Source organism: Coregonus clupeaformis, chromosome 15, assembly GCF_020615455.1.
Source record: "Coregonus clupeaformis isolate EN_2021a chromosome 15, ASM2061545v1, whole genome shotgun sequence".
Classification (NCBI taxonomy): Eukaryota; Metazoa; Chordata; class Actinopteri; order Salmoniformes; family Salmonidae; genus Coregonus; species Coregonus clupeaformis.
The window spans coordinates 2712341-2728776 of NC_059206.1; the positions used below are offsets into that span (position 1 = coordinate 2712341).

Genomic DNA, 16436 nt, shown 5'->3' on the forward strand with positions numbered 1-16436 from the left:
GAGTGGTTAACATGTTCATCTGAAGTAAAGACGTTCAGTTTAATTGCACAACAAGCCTCCGTGCGTTTGTAACTGCATTACCACGAGCCCGTCTTCCCCAATTAAGGTGCCACCAACCTCCTGTGGATGACACACAGCCAATACAGAAGGTTGGTGCATGCACCTATAACATTTGTTTACGGACCGACATAATACCACAGAGGAAGACCATAAAACCTCGCGGTTGGGCCAATACGTTATCCTGTCATTCTAAATCCTTGGTTTATTCATTGTGCAATAATATTTATACACCTGTGCGTCACTGGCATCTTGGATATGAGCTTGCTATCAGGGTGACGTAATTGATTATATGTGACCTATTCTATAAGACTGACAAGCATCAAGCAAGCCGACATTAACTCGTCACCTGCGTTTGGGGTTATTATTTCATGCCTATAAATAAGCACATTTTCGAGTAGGCCTACGTTCGGTTGTCTGTGCGTAAAAGTGAATTTCGACTGTGCTTAAATTATTAATTTTGGGCGTAAAATATGCTCATTTAAATGCAGAATGTATTGTGGTGACCCAAAAAAATTGAATAGATATTGAAGCAGAAAATCTAAGATGCCATGGCCACAGGGTTTGCCAAGTACAAAATCCAAGCACTCATTGTGCAGAGTTCAATCACAGGATAGTGAAATTGATTGGTGCCACAAAACACCTGCGCTCTCACAGAAAATAACCAATTAGGCTAAGCAATTTTGAACAAAATCACAATCTTATGTGTTCTGGAACTGGATCCTATAAACTATTTGTGATGAAATGTCGCTAATAGGACCATCAACACCACCCTCAAATCGGAGTGATGGTTTGCCAATTACCAGTTTAACGCTACTTATTATCCTACTCTTACCGTGCGTGGTTCTTCTGTTGCTGTTGAACTGTTTGTTTCTGTGTTACAAGTTACACATTTGTTCAAAGAACAGAAAAAGACGAGAGGACACCGACAGTATTTTACAGTCTACTCTGTCGACGCGCCAGAGAATGACCAGAATATCCGAGGCGCCATTGTTGCCAAATCAAGATGGGAAAAGGGCTTACATCTCGGTTTCAGAGACTATGCTGGCACAGCCCTCGAGTTCTTCAAGAACTTCGTCAAAGGAGAGGGCAGCAGTGGACCAGAGGATCCGATTCATCCGGCCGGACGGGGCCACAGGCGGTGTCTTGGAGTCCCTGAGGGCGCAGAGTACCATATTGGCCACAACGGCCGAGGCCACCTCCAGGGTCGACCAGCCCTTTAGGTCACGAATGTACAGCAGGAACAAAATGGAATGGCGCAAAAGCGCCCCTGTCCTACCGCAGTCAAGTGATTCAGAGGCAGAACGGCCTGACCTCGTACCACCCAACTCACCTGCGCTAAATAATCCACACTCAAGGGTTAGTTCGTGGTTTCTAACCTAAAATTAGTTTATGTAACCCTTGAACTCTGTCTTGGATACATGTGATGAATGACTGTTTTACGCACGCAGGTAACACCTGACCAGAGGCCCATGCGTCGGTGCAGCACCATGGAGCTATTGAACAACATAGGCGAACACCAGTTTGATATGGTTGAATGTGAATATGCCAGTAACATACCTCCAGAGTTCTCATGCTTTGTTGTATCTGACAACTCTTCCACCATGGGCCCTGGATTGGACAGCGACTTTGGAGCAAGCGCAGGTGAGTTGTCATTAGCCTACTAGAACAGTTTTACATTTAGTTACATGAAGTATGAATATTATATTTTCTCCACAATTAGAAAGCGATGCCCTCTCAGCCTACCTACAGTGGTGTGAAGTACTCAAGTAAAAATACTTAAAGTACTACTTAAGTAGTTTTTTGGGGTATCTGTACTTTATTTATATTTGACAACTTTTACTTCGCTACATTCCTGAATAAAATAATGTACTTTTTACTCCATACATTTTCCCTGACACCCAAAAGTAGGCTACTCCTTACATTTTGAACGCTTAGCACGACAGAAAAAGGGTACAATTCACGCACTTACTGTGTCAAGAGAACATCCCTGGTCATCCCTACTGCCTCTGATCTGACTGACTCGCTAAACACACGTTTCGTTTTTTAAATTATGTCTGAGTGTGCCGCTGGCTATCCCGAAAAAATAAAAATGCCATCTGGTTTGCTTAATATAAGGCATTTGCAATGCTTAAGTATATTTAAAACCAAATACTTTTAGACTTTTACTCAAGTAGTATTTTACTGGGTGACTTTTACTTGAGTCATTTTCTATTAAGGTGTCTTTTACTTTTACTCAAATATGACAATTGGATACTTTTTCCACCACTGCCAACCTAATTACGCAAGCGCTTCTCCAGGTGTCTCGCTCCGGATTTTATCCGCGGACAGCGACGGTCTCACCAACGGTGTGTGGGACTCCGGAATGGAGTGGGACTATTACGACCCGTGCTATGTGAGGGAGAAAAATATACCCAAACAGAAACATCACAAGCCTGCATTACATACCAAGCATTATTGGGTATGATGCCAGAGAACACGAAATGTTTTAAACTGATTTTAATATTTGTTATTAGGCTATACATTTTTTTTCTCCAAATATTTAATTCTAAAAAGCACACTAACACAGATTATCACTTTTTCAACTGAGCTAAATGTAACTTTTACCCCCACCAGTTTTCTAAAGAATTGCACTCACTTTTGTAAATCACACATTTATTCTCAAACTATGTTCATTCAATGTCCAAGACACTTATACTATTCACTTTCTTGTTTGTTACACTTGAATAAGCACATTTATTATATGCACTAAAATTGCTTGAACATTTGATTTCACCCAGTATTAAAGTTTTCAATAAAGATTGTATTGTATTGTTCATTCCCCTATCAAAGATCTATCCACAAATTTACAAATTGCAAACTGACACCCACTATTCACCAGTTAATTTATTGTTTTAATTTCGTACAATTCAATTTTCACATTTTTTCAACCCAATATATTCATAAATGACAAGTCATAAGCAATTCCCCTCCCTTTCCTCAATAACAGGCTAGTTTTATATCCTTCATTAGTTGCTCATATGAAGCCAGATGTACTCTACCCACCCCTACACACCCTTAAGTCCTTACAAGGTTTGAAAAAAAGTCCTGCAATGCCAGAATACAGACAAGCTGCAACATGCTCTCTAACTATTAAAGGGGGATGAGAAAGGTTTGTAAATAATGGCTTTTTTTTGTCTTAGGTAATGGAATTATTATTTGTGTATATTTTGCGGCATTGTACAGTTTTGCCAGAATGTATATGAGGAAACTTTGGTCCACTGTGGGTCATGGTGCGGTTTAACCATAGAGGTCGTCGTCGTTGTCCTCGTTGAAGACTGTGCCACCGCTGCCACCAGCAGAGCCCTGGCTGGGCCCGGCACCTGGTGCAGAGTTAGTGGGGAACCTGAGACGAGGACGGGAGAGGAATTGTTCAGCTCAGTACAGTACATATCAGGGCGAGACGGCTTGGTAGTGCCAGTACATTCCTTATGTAAAACACATGGCTTGTTAGCTGTACATAGAATAGATGTACTTTGTAAGAAGAAAAGTTGAATGAATGTTCCCCACTGGTGGTGTATATAGGCTATAAATTATCTAGGACACATGGGAGCGGAGTTAGGTAACAGTACTATTCAACACCATCATCCGCTATGTGTTATGTGCATTTTGCTTACCGGAAACTACCGAAGCCTCTGCTCTGCTGTAACGTCTGGGCGAACATCTCGTATTTGCGGATGTCGTTGTCGCTGACGGAGCGGCGGGCGAAACGCATGGCCTCCTCAAAGTGGTCCTTACGGATCTCTGGGACAGGGTCGTCCTCCTCCACCTCCTGTGGGGGGAAGGGGGGTTAAATAATTTATACAGTGTGGAAAAAAAGTATTTAGTCAGCCACCAATTGTGCAAGTTCTCCCACTTAAAAAGATGAGGCCTGTAATTTTCATCATAGGTACACGTCAACTATGACAGACAAATCACATTGTAGGATTTATGAATTTATTTGCAAATTATGGTGGAAAATAAGTATTTGGTCACCTACAAACAAGCAAGATTTCTGGCTCTCACAGACCTGTAACTTCTTTAAGAGGCTCCTCTGTCCTCCACTCGTTACCTGTATTAATGGCACCTGTTTGAACTTGTTATCAGTATAAAAGACACCTGTCCACAACCTCAAACAGTCACACTCCAAACTCCACTATGGCCAAGACCAAAGAGCTGTCAAAGGACACCAGAAACAAAATTGTAGACCTGCACCAGGCTGGGAAGACTGAATCTGCAATAGGTAAGCAGCTTGGTTTGAAGAAATCAACTGTGGGAGCAATTATTAGGAAATGGAAGACATACAAGACCACTGATAATCTCCCTCGATCTGGGGCTCCACGCAAGATCTCACCCCGTGGGGTCAAAATGATCACAAGAACGGTGAGCAAAAATCCCAGAACCACACGGGGGGACCTAGTGAATGACCTACAGAGAGCTGGGACCAAAGTAACAAAGCCTACCATCAGTAACACACTACGCCGCCAGGGAATCAAATCCTGCAGTGCCAGACGTGTCTCCCTGCTTAAGCCAGTACATGTCCAGGCCCGTCCTGAAGTTTGCTAGAGTGCATTTGGATGATCCAGAAGAGGATTGGGAGAATGTCATATGGTCAGATGAAACCAAAATATAACTTTTTGGTAAAAACTCAACTCGTCGTGTTTGGAGGACAAAGAATGCTGAGTTGCATCCAAAGAACACCATACCTACTGTGAAGCATGGGGGTGGAAACATCATGCTTTGGGGCTGTTTTTCTGCAAAGGGACCAGGACGACTGATCCGTGTAAAGGAAAGAATGAATGGGGCCATGTATCGTGATATTTTGAGTGAAAACCTCCTTCCATCAGCAAGGGCATTGAAGATGAAACGTGGCTGGGTCTTTCAGCATGACAATGATCCCAAACACACCGCCCGGGCAACGAAGGAGTGGCTTCGTAAGAAGCATTAAGGTCCTGGAGTGGCCTAGCCAGTCTCCAGATCTCAACCCCATAGAAAATCTTTGGAGGGAGTTGATAGTCCGTGTTGCCCAGCGACAGCCCCAAAACATCACTGCTCTAGAGGAGATCTGCATGGAGGAATGGGCCAAAATACCAGCAACAGTGTGTGAAGACTTACAGAAAACGTTTGACCTGTGTCATTGCCAACAAAGGGTATATAACAAAGTATTGAGAAACTTTTGTTATTGACCAAATACTTATTTTCCACCATAATTTGCAAATAAATTCATTAAAAATCCTACAATGTGATTTTCTGGAAAATGTGTTCTCATTTTGTCTGTCATAGTTGACGTGTACCTATGATGAAAATTACAGGCCTCATCTTTTTAAGTGGGAGAACTTGCACAATTGGTGGCTGACTAAATACTTTTTTCCCCCACTGTATCTACAAAATACAATCACGCCTTCTCTTCCTCCGTATGTGTGTGAATCGGTTTAAGGTTAAATGCATTATCCCTACTCCCTTGCAAAATAAAACATACTTCCTGTGTATAAATAATTAATAGAAATCAAAGAAGTGCCCCAGTTGATTTACTCAGTCATTTAATAATGAATACAGATGGCCCAAAAATGTTTTGTTTCTTCCTGAAATTAAATCTGCTGGTGATTTGCCCAGATCCTACATTATCCAGGCTTCACGATGCACCAAAGTTAGCTATAGTTTAGACTGCGTCATTGAACAAATAAAGATTAGTGACTAAACTCACCATTGCTGAGGGGTTGGTCTGTCTCTCCCGCTCCCTCCTGATCTCGTTCTCGATGGACTCCCTGATGGCCATCTTACAGGCCCTCTGGCAGATCTCTGTCAGGTCAGCTCCAGAGAAACCATTGGTCATCTTGGCCAAGAAATCCAGGTCCACATCCTATAATTAGACAGGGGTGGAGAGAGTGTTAAAACCACTTCCAGACAAAGATCAAACAGTAAATGGGATTATAAAACACATTTTATATTTCTCACACAAACAGCAATTTCCATATCATCAACATATTTTCCCACAAACCCATTACATGTAGCCCAGCCTGGAATGAAGACATTTGATGAGCCCCAACCGCTCACATCAGAACATGCTGACCGAGGTGGGAAAAACAGTTTAGTCAGCACAATGTCAGCGCATGGCCAGATACACATTTAAATAGATAGAGGCTTGCCTTGGCGATGGGTGACTTCCTGAGGTTGGCTCCGAGGATGTTTATGCGGGACTTCTCATCTGGCAGGGGGATATAGATGAGCTGGTCCAGTCTGCCGGGCCTCAGGATTGCCGGGTCGATGATATCAGGCCTGGTACAGCACACAGTTTAGTCATTTAGCTTAACCTACATTTCTATATCTCATTATACAGTACCTTATTGTCCACCTAAGAACAAAGTGCATTCAACTAAGGTCAGGAAGACTACCACATATTTGCGTAGAGCAGCAACCCCAGTGCTAAAAATGTTTTAAAAACTCAATTAGTAAGAATAACGGTGAAGCAGAGTAAGGGGTAAAGATGGCCAACCTGTTGGTGGCGCCGATGATGAAGACGTTCTTCTTGCTGGACATGCCATCCATCTCCGTCAAGATCTGGTTGATGACGCGGTCGGCTGCTCCGCCACCATCACCCGCGTTGCCGCCACGCGCCTTGGCGATGGAGTCCAGCTCGTCAAAGAAGAGCACGCAGGGGGCGGCCTGGCGAGCCTGGAAGACAGAGGGTTTAGGAGGGTACAATATTGGGGCACAACAGAAAACATTTTGCAATGGAAAAGGAGAATAAGCGTTTCACATTTACTAACCATCTTTTGTACATGTGTAACTCACAAATTAGATGCCATACAATCGATAAAACACCACATAGAGGGATCTTGATAAATCTGTTTAGCCTTACCTTGTCGAAGATCTCTCGGACATTGGCCTCGGACTCTCCGAACCACATGGTGAGCAACTCAGGCCCTTTGATGGAGATGAAGTTGGCCTGGCACTCGTTGGCAATGGCCTTGGCCAGCAGGGTCTTACCGCAACCTGGGGGCCCGTAGAACAGCACGCCCTTGGATGGGGTCATGCCGAACTTCAAGAACTTGTCTGGGTGCTCCACTGGGTACTGAAGAGAAGAAGAAAAGCAGGCCATGAAGGTTAATCAAACCGTTAATTAACCTTTTCCTACGTGAGTTCCAAATATCGCTAACGGTCGCCCCAGCGTGAGTTGTTTTATGCATGTGATGTCAGAATGCACTCACTGTTCCAAAATGTGATTGATACGCAACATGACAGTTAACACGTGCTGCCTGCTAATTATCTATAAGCTATGTTTCAACTTGTCAATTTCAAATGATTTTCTAACAGTTTGAATTGAGGTGTGTTCCGCCTCCTCATTAATTCACATAGAAGTAGCCCATTTCAGTGTTGCGGACAATTTGTGTTTGAGGCTTTACTGAGCCAGACAAACTTCTCTAATCGAGGAGAGCCCAAGCACTTCACCAATGTTTCCACAGATGAAGTATGCAGACATTTGCGCAGTCTTGCATGAACTGGAACATTTCCTGTCTGGCGCTCACATTGCCTTCCTTGTTGTTTTCCTTACAAATAATAACTTTGGACATGTGTGCGTTCCTATCAAAGGAAGTGCCTTATTTTCTGTTTTTCGTGTTGTCGTTTCTACTGTAGCATACAGTATATGTATGGAGCATAATGTATTTACAGTTAACGTTTTCAAGTACTAGTGACAAATTATGCATTCTGATTATTGCATAGATTGTAATGGACACCTATGATGTGTGTAAAATACTTTTTTTTGAAGGGTCTACTGATTATATCGAGCTAATGCTAAGCTATTTGCCAGATTTGTGTGGCGCCATGTTTGTTGACATTATACAATGCATTCTGAGTGTCACGTAAACATCTGTCAGACCAAAGATGTTATAATGAGGTGAAGGGTAAACTTCCGGAAGTGAATGAAGGGCAGTGAATGATCGTAGACGACACACACCCTTCAACATGCATACTGCAAACAGACCAAACTCATCTTATCTCCTCTTATTATCTTTGGTTGACGAAGAAGAAAAAAAAAACATGGCGCCGTGCACAAACTACCCATCGTCAGATTACTTTAGATTTCTAGAAAGTATTTTACTCAATTATTTAGATCAATGGTGAGCTCACCCGTGATGTGATGAATTAAATAGTCATTGCTATTAGCTAATTCATATTGTGGTTTCTGACAGCCGAGAGTTATCTAAATATGACCGCTTGTGTTACGACAATCTTTCCTCAGTTAGCGCTAGGACTAATGTAGCCTACATTTCCCGGTTTGGGTGATTATGTATGCTGTCGCTACTTCTGGGAATGTCTGAACATTGCATCCAAAAATAAAAACTGGTCACATTCAGGACATAACTTTGTAAGGACTGTGTTTGTGCAAAATGTTTCTGTGAAAAAACAGTGTGGCTAGCTCAAATGCTGACTGTTGCGTCAATCGAAACTGGACGTTCTAAATAAGCGTTCTAATCACACTGGTTTGAACGTATGCTGCAGGGACCACTGTAGAATGATCACACCCGTTTGTTAGTACGTGTGAAAAGGTTAACTATGACAGGGATTCATCATTCAGACTCCTCACTCTCCCCATTAATGATACAAAATCAACAAATGACATTAGCTTTCATAGCATATAAATCTGCATCTTATCAGTAATGTACCTATAACTAGAACATGGCCTACCTGTACAAGCTCCTGGAGTTCCCTCTTGACGTCCTCCAGACCACCGATGTCCTCCCAGCTGATGTTGGGCACCTCCACCACAGTCTCTCTCAGGGCAGACGGGTTGCTCTGGCTCAGAGCCCACTGAAACACAACCCACAAAGAACTGGTTAGTCCTGCTGGCTTAGCGATTCTCTGCTACGACTGGTTCTAATGCTCAATAGTTACGTCTGTCCTCAGACCATTAGCGAAAATACATACTGGATGCTGCAGATTTACATAGTGATAAAAAACAGAAAGGTGAATAAAGTTCTCAGTGCAGTAGAAGCTACTTTGAGTGCTGTGTGTGTTGGAGAAAATAATCCAGTTCATTACTCTGAAGTCGTCCATGGTGACGGCAAGGGAGTTCATGACCTCTGCGTCGATGGTCTCGTCCTCCAGGTCGATGAGATCCATCTTCTTCCTGATGGCCTGCAGGGCGGCTTCAGAGCAGAGAGCAGCCAGGTCAGCACCCACGTGGCCGTGAGTCTGATTGGCAACCTGGGGGACACAGACAGACATGGTCACACACACAGCATCAATATGGCAGGGAGATCACTTGAAAACCCACTCACAATCACTTTTCATTCTACCTCACACACACGCAAAATGGCGGAGTTACATTGACAACCTCACTCTGTAAATTACAGTAGTGCTATACACACACACCTGCTCGAGGTCGACATCGTCGGACAGTTTCATGTTCTTGGTGTGGATCTGGAGGATCTCCAGTCTGCCGGTTGCGTCAGGAATGCCAATGTCCACCTCCCTGTCAAAACGCCCTGAGGAGAAACATCACACATTTAAGGTCAGTCTCACTAACCAGTATATAAATATATTAAATTCCATTTAATTTCTATGTTACCACCAACCCTGCTGATTCACAGGCAGTAATGACAATGAATCAAAACAGGAGGAAGATATTCATCAAATATATCAAATACAAGAGGCCTCTGGCAAAACTAAGAACTTGATTTAAGAACTGAAACTGTTACATTCTAGGTCTACAAGTGCACTGAGGCATCGTACCAAATCGCCTGAGGGCGGCGTCAATGCTGTTGGGTCTGTTGGTGGCTGCCATGACGATGACGTGAGCGCGCTGCTTAAGGCCGTCCATGAGTGTGAGGAGCTGGGACACGATGCGCCTCTCCACCTCACCGTGTGTCTGCACAGGACAAAATAAAGGGTTAATTACATTCTCTGTTGACCCCAAGGAGGTCATGTTTATGGTAGGGGGTATAGTGAATTTACTGTAGTGTCATTCAACCCTGGTCCTAAAGACCCAAGTTACAAGTTGTATTAGTCGTATGTACAGGACACACGGTATATACCGTCCAACGAAATGCTAACTTGCAGCTTGGGCTGGGAATTGCCAGGGACCTTATGATACGATATCACTAAGTATACGACATGTACTGTGATTATCACGATTCTATATGTATTGCGATTCGATGTTACAAACAATCAGTGCATTCAAAGTACTCAGACCCCTTTTTGTTACGTTACAGCCTTATTTTAAAATAGATTAAACTATTTTTTCATCCTCAATCTACACACAATACCCCATAATGACAAAGCAAAAACAGGTTTTTAATTTTTGTTTACTCAGTCATTTGTTGAAACACCTTTGGCAGCGATTACAGCCTCAAGTCTTCTTGGGTATGACGCTACAAGCTTGGCACACCTGTATTTGGGGTGATTCTTCCATTCTTCTCTGCAGATCCTCTCAATCCCTGTCAGGTTCGATGGGGAGCATCGCTGCACAGCTATTTTCAGGTCTCTCCAGAGATGTTCGATCGGGTTCAAGTCCGGGATCTGTGGCTGGGCCACTCAAGGACATTCAGAGACTTGTCCCAAACCCACTCCTGCGTTGTCTTGGCTGTGTGCTTAGGGTCGTTGTCCTGTTGGAAGGTGAACCTTCGCCCCAGTCTGAGCGCTCTGGAGCAGGTTTTCATCAAGGATCTCTGTACTTTATTCCGTTCATCTTTCCCTCAATCCTGACTAGTCTCCCAGTCCCTGCCGCTGAAAAACATCCTCACAACATGCTGCCACCACCATGCTTTACCGTAGGGATGGTGCCAGGTTTCCTCAGATGTGACGCTTGGCATTCAGGCCAAAGAGTTCATTCTTGGTTTCATCAGACCAGAGAATCTTGTTTCTCATGGTCTGAGAGTCCTTTAGGTGCCTTTTGGCAAACTCCAAGCGGGCTGTCATGTGCCTTTTACTGAGGAGTGGCTTCCGTCTGACCATTCTACCATAAAAGGTCTGTTTGGTGGAGTGCTGCAGAGATGGTTGTCCTTCTGGAAGATTCTCCCATCCCCACAGAGGAACTCTGGAGCTCTGTCAGTGACCATCGGGTTCTTGGTCACCTCCCTGACCAAGGCCCTTCTCTCCCGATTGCTCAGTTTGGCCGGGCGGCCAGCTCTAGGAAGAGTCTTGGTGGTTCCAAACTTCTTCCATTTAATAATGATGGTGGCCACTGTGTTCTTGGGGACCTTCAATGCTGCACACATTTTTTGGTACCCTTCCCCAGATCTGTGCCTCGACACAATCCTGTCTCTGAGCTCTACGGACGATTCCTTCGATCTCATGGCTTGATTTTTGCTCTGACATGCACTGTCAGCTGTGGGACCTTATATAGACAGGTGTGTGCCTTTCCAAATCATGTCCAATCAATTGCATTTACCACAGGTGGACTCCAATCAAGTTGTAGAAACATCAAGGATGACCAATGGAAACAGGATGCACCTGATTTCAATTTCGAGTCTCATAGCAAAGGGTCTAAATACTTATTTACATAAAGGTATTTTTTTATTTTATACATTTACAAACATTTCTAAAAACCTGTTTTCACTTCGTTATTATGGGGTAATTCAATATATTTTAGAATAAGACTAAAGTAACAATGTGGAAAAAGTCAAGGGGTCTGAATACTTTTCTGAATGCACTCAGTTATTTTAATCTTGTTTCCAATAGTTAATTCTTATTGTCAGTTGGATATGCTCTCTGCAAGGTTTTGTTAAATTATATCTTACCTATCATATGAGTATCTTTGAGTCAAATAGGATTCCTTCAACATTGCTCGGATGTCCAAAAGCTTTCAGGTCGAAATTTCGTGACAAACTTTTAAGTTGCATATATTTGAAAACGTCTACACTGGTCAGTCCAAAATTGCTTTTTACTTCTGTCATGGAAATCATTTTATTTCCTATTACCATTTCCTATACTATCATTTACGTGGGCCAATTTATCGGTGAATTCTGAAAAGCTATCAACGGATTGTTCCATAGGGGAGTGGTTTACGGAGTGATATTGGTCGTTGTAGAATACTTTTCATTTTCTTCCATGTTGTTATAGTGTTCTTAACTATGAAGTTAATGTTCTTAGCGCCTTCCTTTGAAAACAAACATGTGAAAAGGTTCTGGGTGTCACGATCGTCGGTAAGAGAGGAGGACCAAGGCGCAGCGTTGAATGCGAACATATTTATTATAGGTGATACACGATCAAAACAACAAAAACGATAACGTGACAGTCAACGGTCTAACACAAACCAACTAGAACAAGATCCCACAACTATTGTGGGAAAACAGCCTGTTTAAATGTGGTTCCCAATCAGAGACAACCAGCCACAGCTGACACTCGTTGCCTCTGATTGAGAACCACACTGGCAACATAGAAAAGAAACAACTAGACCTACAACACAGAAATCTACACACCCTGGCTCAACATAAGTGTCCCCAGAGCCAGGGCGTGACACTGGGGATGACATGTACATCTTCAATATTCCTCTTTAGTGCATTTAACAATATGTTGCAAGTAAAAGCCTTGTGTGGCGAGTTGATACAATTACAAATCTGGTTAAAACCACCCTCAGATTTAGGGATATATAAAACTTTCATTTTTTTATTTGCCCATATAACGTCTTATGGCAGAGTATAGTTTAAAAAACATCTGGGATAAAGTTACCTTTATACACTGAGTGTACAAATCATGCTATTTCCATGACAGACTGACCAGGTGAAAGCTATGAACCCTTTTTCCTATTGCCATTTCTTTCCACGCAAGTTTTATATCCTGAGATCTTAGAATATTCCTAAAATATTTAACAAGGAGGCATTGAGTTTTCAATATTAGTCAGGTATATCAGGAGATTGTCAGCAAATACGTTTAGTTTATATTCATGTTTACCAATATCTGTTACGTTTGGGTCCTGTCTAATTCTTTCAACAAGCGGTTCAATTGCCAGTCCAAACAGGAGGGGGGAGAGAGTACATCCCTGTCTTGTACCCCTTTCTAAAGCAATTTGATCAGATAATGTATTATTTGTATACATTTTTGTTTTAGGATATTTATATAATATTTTTATGAAGCTGGAAAGTTGAATGCGTCTAAAGTTTTGAATAGAAAAGGCCATTCAAGATGGTCGAAAGCCTTTTCGGCATCAACAGCCATTATTCATAAATCTACATCTTGTTTTTTTAGCACATTGTATTATACTAAAACATGTTCTTGTATTTGTAAGTGTCTATTTTTAACAAACCTTGTTTGATTAATATGTATCAAGTCTGGTAATACTTTTGCCATTCCGTTGCTTATTAGTTTTGTTATTATTTTATGGACTCCAGATTTTCCTGGTTTTAATATAACTGAAATAACAGTTTGATACATGGAACTCAGAAGCACTGAAGTGAGTGATGCGTGTTGTCATTTGAATAAATAGGGGCTCTACTTTGTCCCAGAATATCAAATAAAATGTTATGGGAAAGCAGTCCATCCCTGGTGCTTTTCTCCTCGCAAATGTTTTAAGTGTCTAATATTTCTTTTTGGGTGAATTCCATTTTTTGTGTGATTTAAAAAAAAAATCTACTGATAGTTGCTTCAAGGTTGTTGAGTCTAAGAAGACTGTAGGATCAGTCCAATGGTTGTTTAATTCTGATTTATATCGATTTTCATAGAAGCTTTTAGAATGATTAATAGCATTGTTTCTAATTAATCCTTATCCTTTTGAAACTATAACTGGTTTGGCGTGTATTCGTTTTGCGAGGGCTGCGAGGTGTTTACCAGGTTTGTTTGCCATTAAATAGTATGCTTTATTTGAGTTTAACCTGTAGTTGTTGGCTCTCCAAGAGTAAAATATCTTATTCTTGCTTAAAATCAGAAATTGTATTCCCTTCTTTACCTTGTAAAGATTTGTTATGGGCTTTTTCTAAGATAGAAATGTAAATTAAAGAAAAATAAATCAAACTCATATTTTACTTTTGCAGAGTATGAGATTAGGGGATTGATAATGTATGCCTTAAAAGCATCCCAAATTATGTTGTGGGTCTGCTTTTCTCTGTCCTCTGTCTACATTTGTAAAAGGTCTTCATTTTTTAGTTTATGGATTTAATAAATGTAGGGTCTTGACGATGCGCTGTTGATTCTCCATATTCTGTCACTAAGTGCATTTTCTGTTGGTGTAATTAAGCATGATACAGGAGAATGATCCGATACCACTATCATGGATTTTAGAACACAGTATATTGTTGAGTGCATTTCTGGAAATAAAAATGTAGTAGATTCTTGAACAGCTTTTCTTATTTTTTGTTGTTGTCTTTTGTAGTTGGGAATAATAATCTCCAGGTGTTCTGTAGAATATTTGTAGAGATTACGTTTTTCAGCCCCTTTGGAGGTTCCTTGAATTTCCCTTTTTTATTGCCATGTGTGTCTAACTTGCTGAATGCATGATTTAGGTCACCTGCTAAAATAAGTTCCTGTGAGGTTGATCTATACTGAACAAAAATAAACGCAACATGCAATAATTTCAAAGATTTTACTGAGTTACAGTTTATATAAAGGAAATCAGTCAATTGAAATAAATTCATTAGGCCCTAATCTATGGATTTCACATGACTGGGAATACAGACACCTTAAAAAAAGGTAAGGGTGTGGATTAGAAAACCAGTCAGTATCTGGTGTGACCACCATTTGCTTCATGCAGCGCGACACATCTCCTTTGCATAGAGTTGATCAGGCTGTTGATTGTGGAATGTTGTCCCACTCCTCTTCAATGGCTGTGCGAAGTTGCTGGATATTGGCAAGAACTGGAACACGCGGTTGTGCACATCGATCCAGAGCATCCCAAACATGCTTAATGGGTGACATGTCTGGTGAGTATGCACGCCATGGAAGAACTGGGACAGTTTCAGCTTCCAGGAATTGTGTACAGATCCTTGCAACATGGGGCTGTGCATTATCATGCTGAATCGGATGAATGGCACGACAGTGGGCCTCAAGATCTCATCACGGTATCTCTATGCATTCAAATTACCATCAATAAAAGACAATTGTGTTCGTTGCTTGTAGCTTATGCATGCCCACACCATAATACCACCATGGGGCACTCTTCACAACATTGACATCAGCAAACCGCTCGCCCACACGACGCCATACTGCGGTTGTGAGGTCGGTTGGACATACTGCAAAATTCTCTAAAACGACGTTGGAGGCAGCTTATGGTAAAGAAATGAACATTCAACTCTGGCAACCGCTCTGGAGGTCATTCCTGCAGTCAGCATGCCAATTGCACGCTCCCTCAAAACTTGAGACATCTGTGGCATTGTGTTGTGAAAAAACTGCACATTTTAGAGTGGCATTTTATTATCCCCAGTACAAGGTGCACCTATGTAATGATCATGGATGATATTGGCAAATGAGAAATGCTCACTAACAGGGATGTAAACACATTTGTGGACAACATTTGAGAGAAGCTTTTTGTGCGTATGGAACATGTCTGGGATATTTGATTTCAGCTCATGAAACATGGGACCATACCCAAGATAGCGTAACAGTGCGGTCGTGTTCTCTTGTGTGTCCATGTAAATAGCCTGTTTTTTTTATTTTTTATTTTATTTTACGTATATATTTCCCTATCACACTTTTTATCCCTCTACTAAATATACTTTCCTGCAACCCGCCTCACTCAATGTGGAACGGATTCTATTATTTACTCACCTTTATCTAGAATCTCCAGTTGAAACTAGCCAACCAGCTAACTAGCTACTTGCTATTAGCGGTTTTCACCCAGAACATCAGATTTTCTGCCGGAATAACTGAATCACTGGACCTTAACACCGGATCTAGCTAGCCGCAACCGAATGGATGTCGAATGGATGTTGCTGTAGGCTAATCACCACTGCCCCCGTAGCACCAGTTAGCCTTGAGCTAGCCCCAGCTATCTACCTCTCTGTCTACCGGACGGGAGTAGCCAGCTAACCAGCTAACTAGCTACTTGCTATTAGCCACCGTTAGCGGCTTTTCTCCATTGTCCGTGGCCTACACTACCTACCAGCCAGCTCTAGCCTGGACTATTATCGGCCAGTCTGCACTGTCTGCACAGCGAGTTATCGACGCAGAACCTATCGGATTTTCTGCCGGAATCACTGAATCACTGGACCTTTAACACTGGATAATCGCAACTAGCTAGCTGCAACCAAATGAACGTTGTTGTTGGCTAATCAGCCTTGAACTAGCCTTGAGTCAGGCACATCTCCCGGCTATCTACCGCTCTGTCAACCGGACGGGACCTCCTAGAGTCGACACGGAGCCCTGCCGATCCATCACGACTGGTCTGCCTACATAATCGTCTGTGGTTTCAACAGGCTTCCCGTTGCAAC

General features: G+C 42.2%; 2 protein-coding genes across 3 annotated transcripts in view; one reads left to right on the forward strand and one right to left on the reverse strand.

Moving 5' to 3' along the window:
* Positions 1-685: 685 nt before the first annotated feature.
* On the forward strand, positions 686-2842 carry hwa (huluwa). The gene is made up of 3 exons (XM_041897748.2): positions 686-1416; positions 1509-1701; positions 2358-2842. Exons 1-3 carry the CDS (start codon positions 802-804, stop codon positions 2522-2524), a joined length of 975 nt encoding a protein of 324 aa, XP_041753682.1. The 5' UTR covers positions 686-801; the 3' UTR covers positions 2525-2842.
* Positions 2843-2928: 86 nt separating this feature from the next.
* The window catches only part of LOC121582140 (transitional endoplasmic reticulum ATPase), a 28204-nt gene continuing 14696 nt past the window's right edge, over positions 2929-16436 (reverse strand). For both annotated transcript variants that reach the window (XM_041897745.2, XM_041897746.2), the window contains exons 9-18: positions 9811-9946; positions 9451-9563; positions 9118-9282; positions 8764-8886; positions 6935-7147; positions 6569-6747; positions 6222-6351; positions 5780-5935; positions 3714-3868; positions 2929-3442 (exon numbers count right to left, since the gene is read on the reverse strand). In XM_041897745.2, the coding sequence (XP_041753679.1) occupies positions 3337-3442; positions 3714-3868; positions 5780-5935; positions 6222-6351; positions 6569-6747; positions 6935-7147; positions 8764-8886; positions 9118-9282; positions 9451-9563; positions 9811-9946 (1476 nt within the window). In that variant the 3' untranslated portion in view covers positions 2929-3336. The remainder of the gene's footprint in view (positions 3443-3713; positions 3869-5779; positions 5936-6221; positions 6352-6568; positions 6748-6934; positions 7148-8763; positions 8887-9117; positions 9283-9450; positions 9564-9810; positions 9947-16436) is intronic.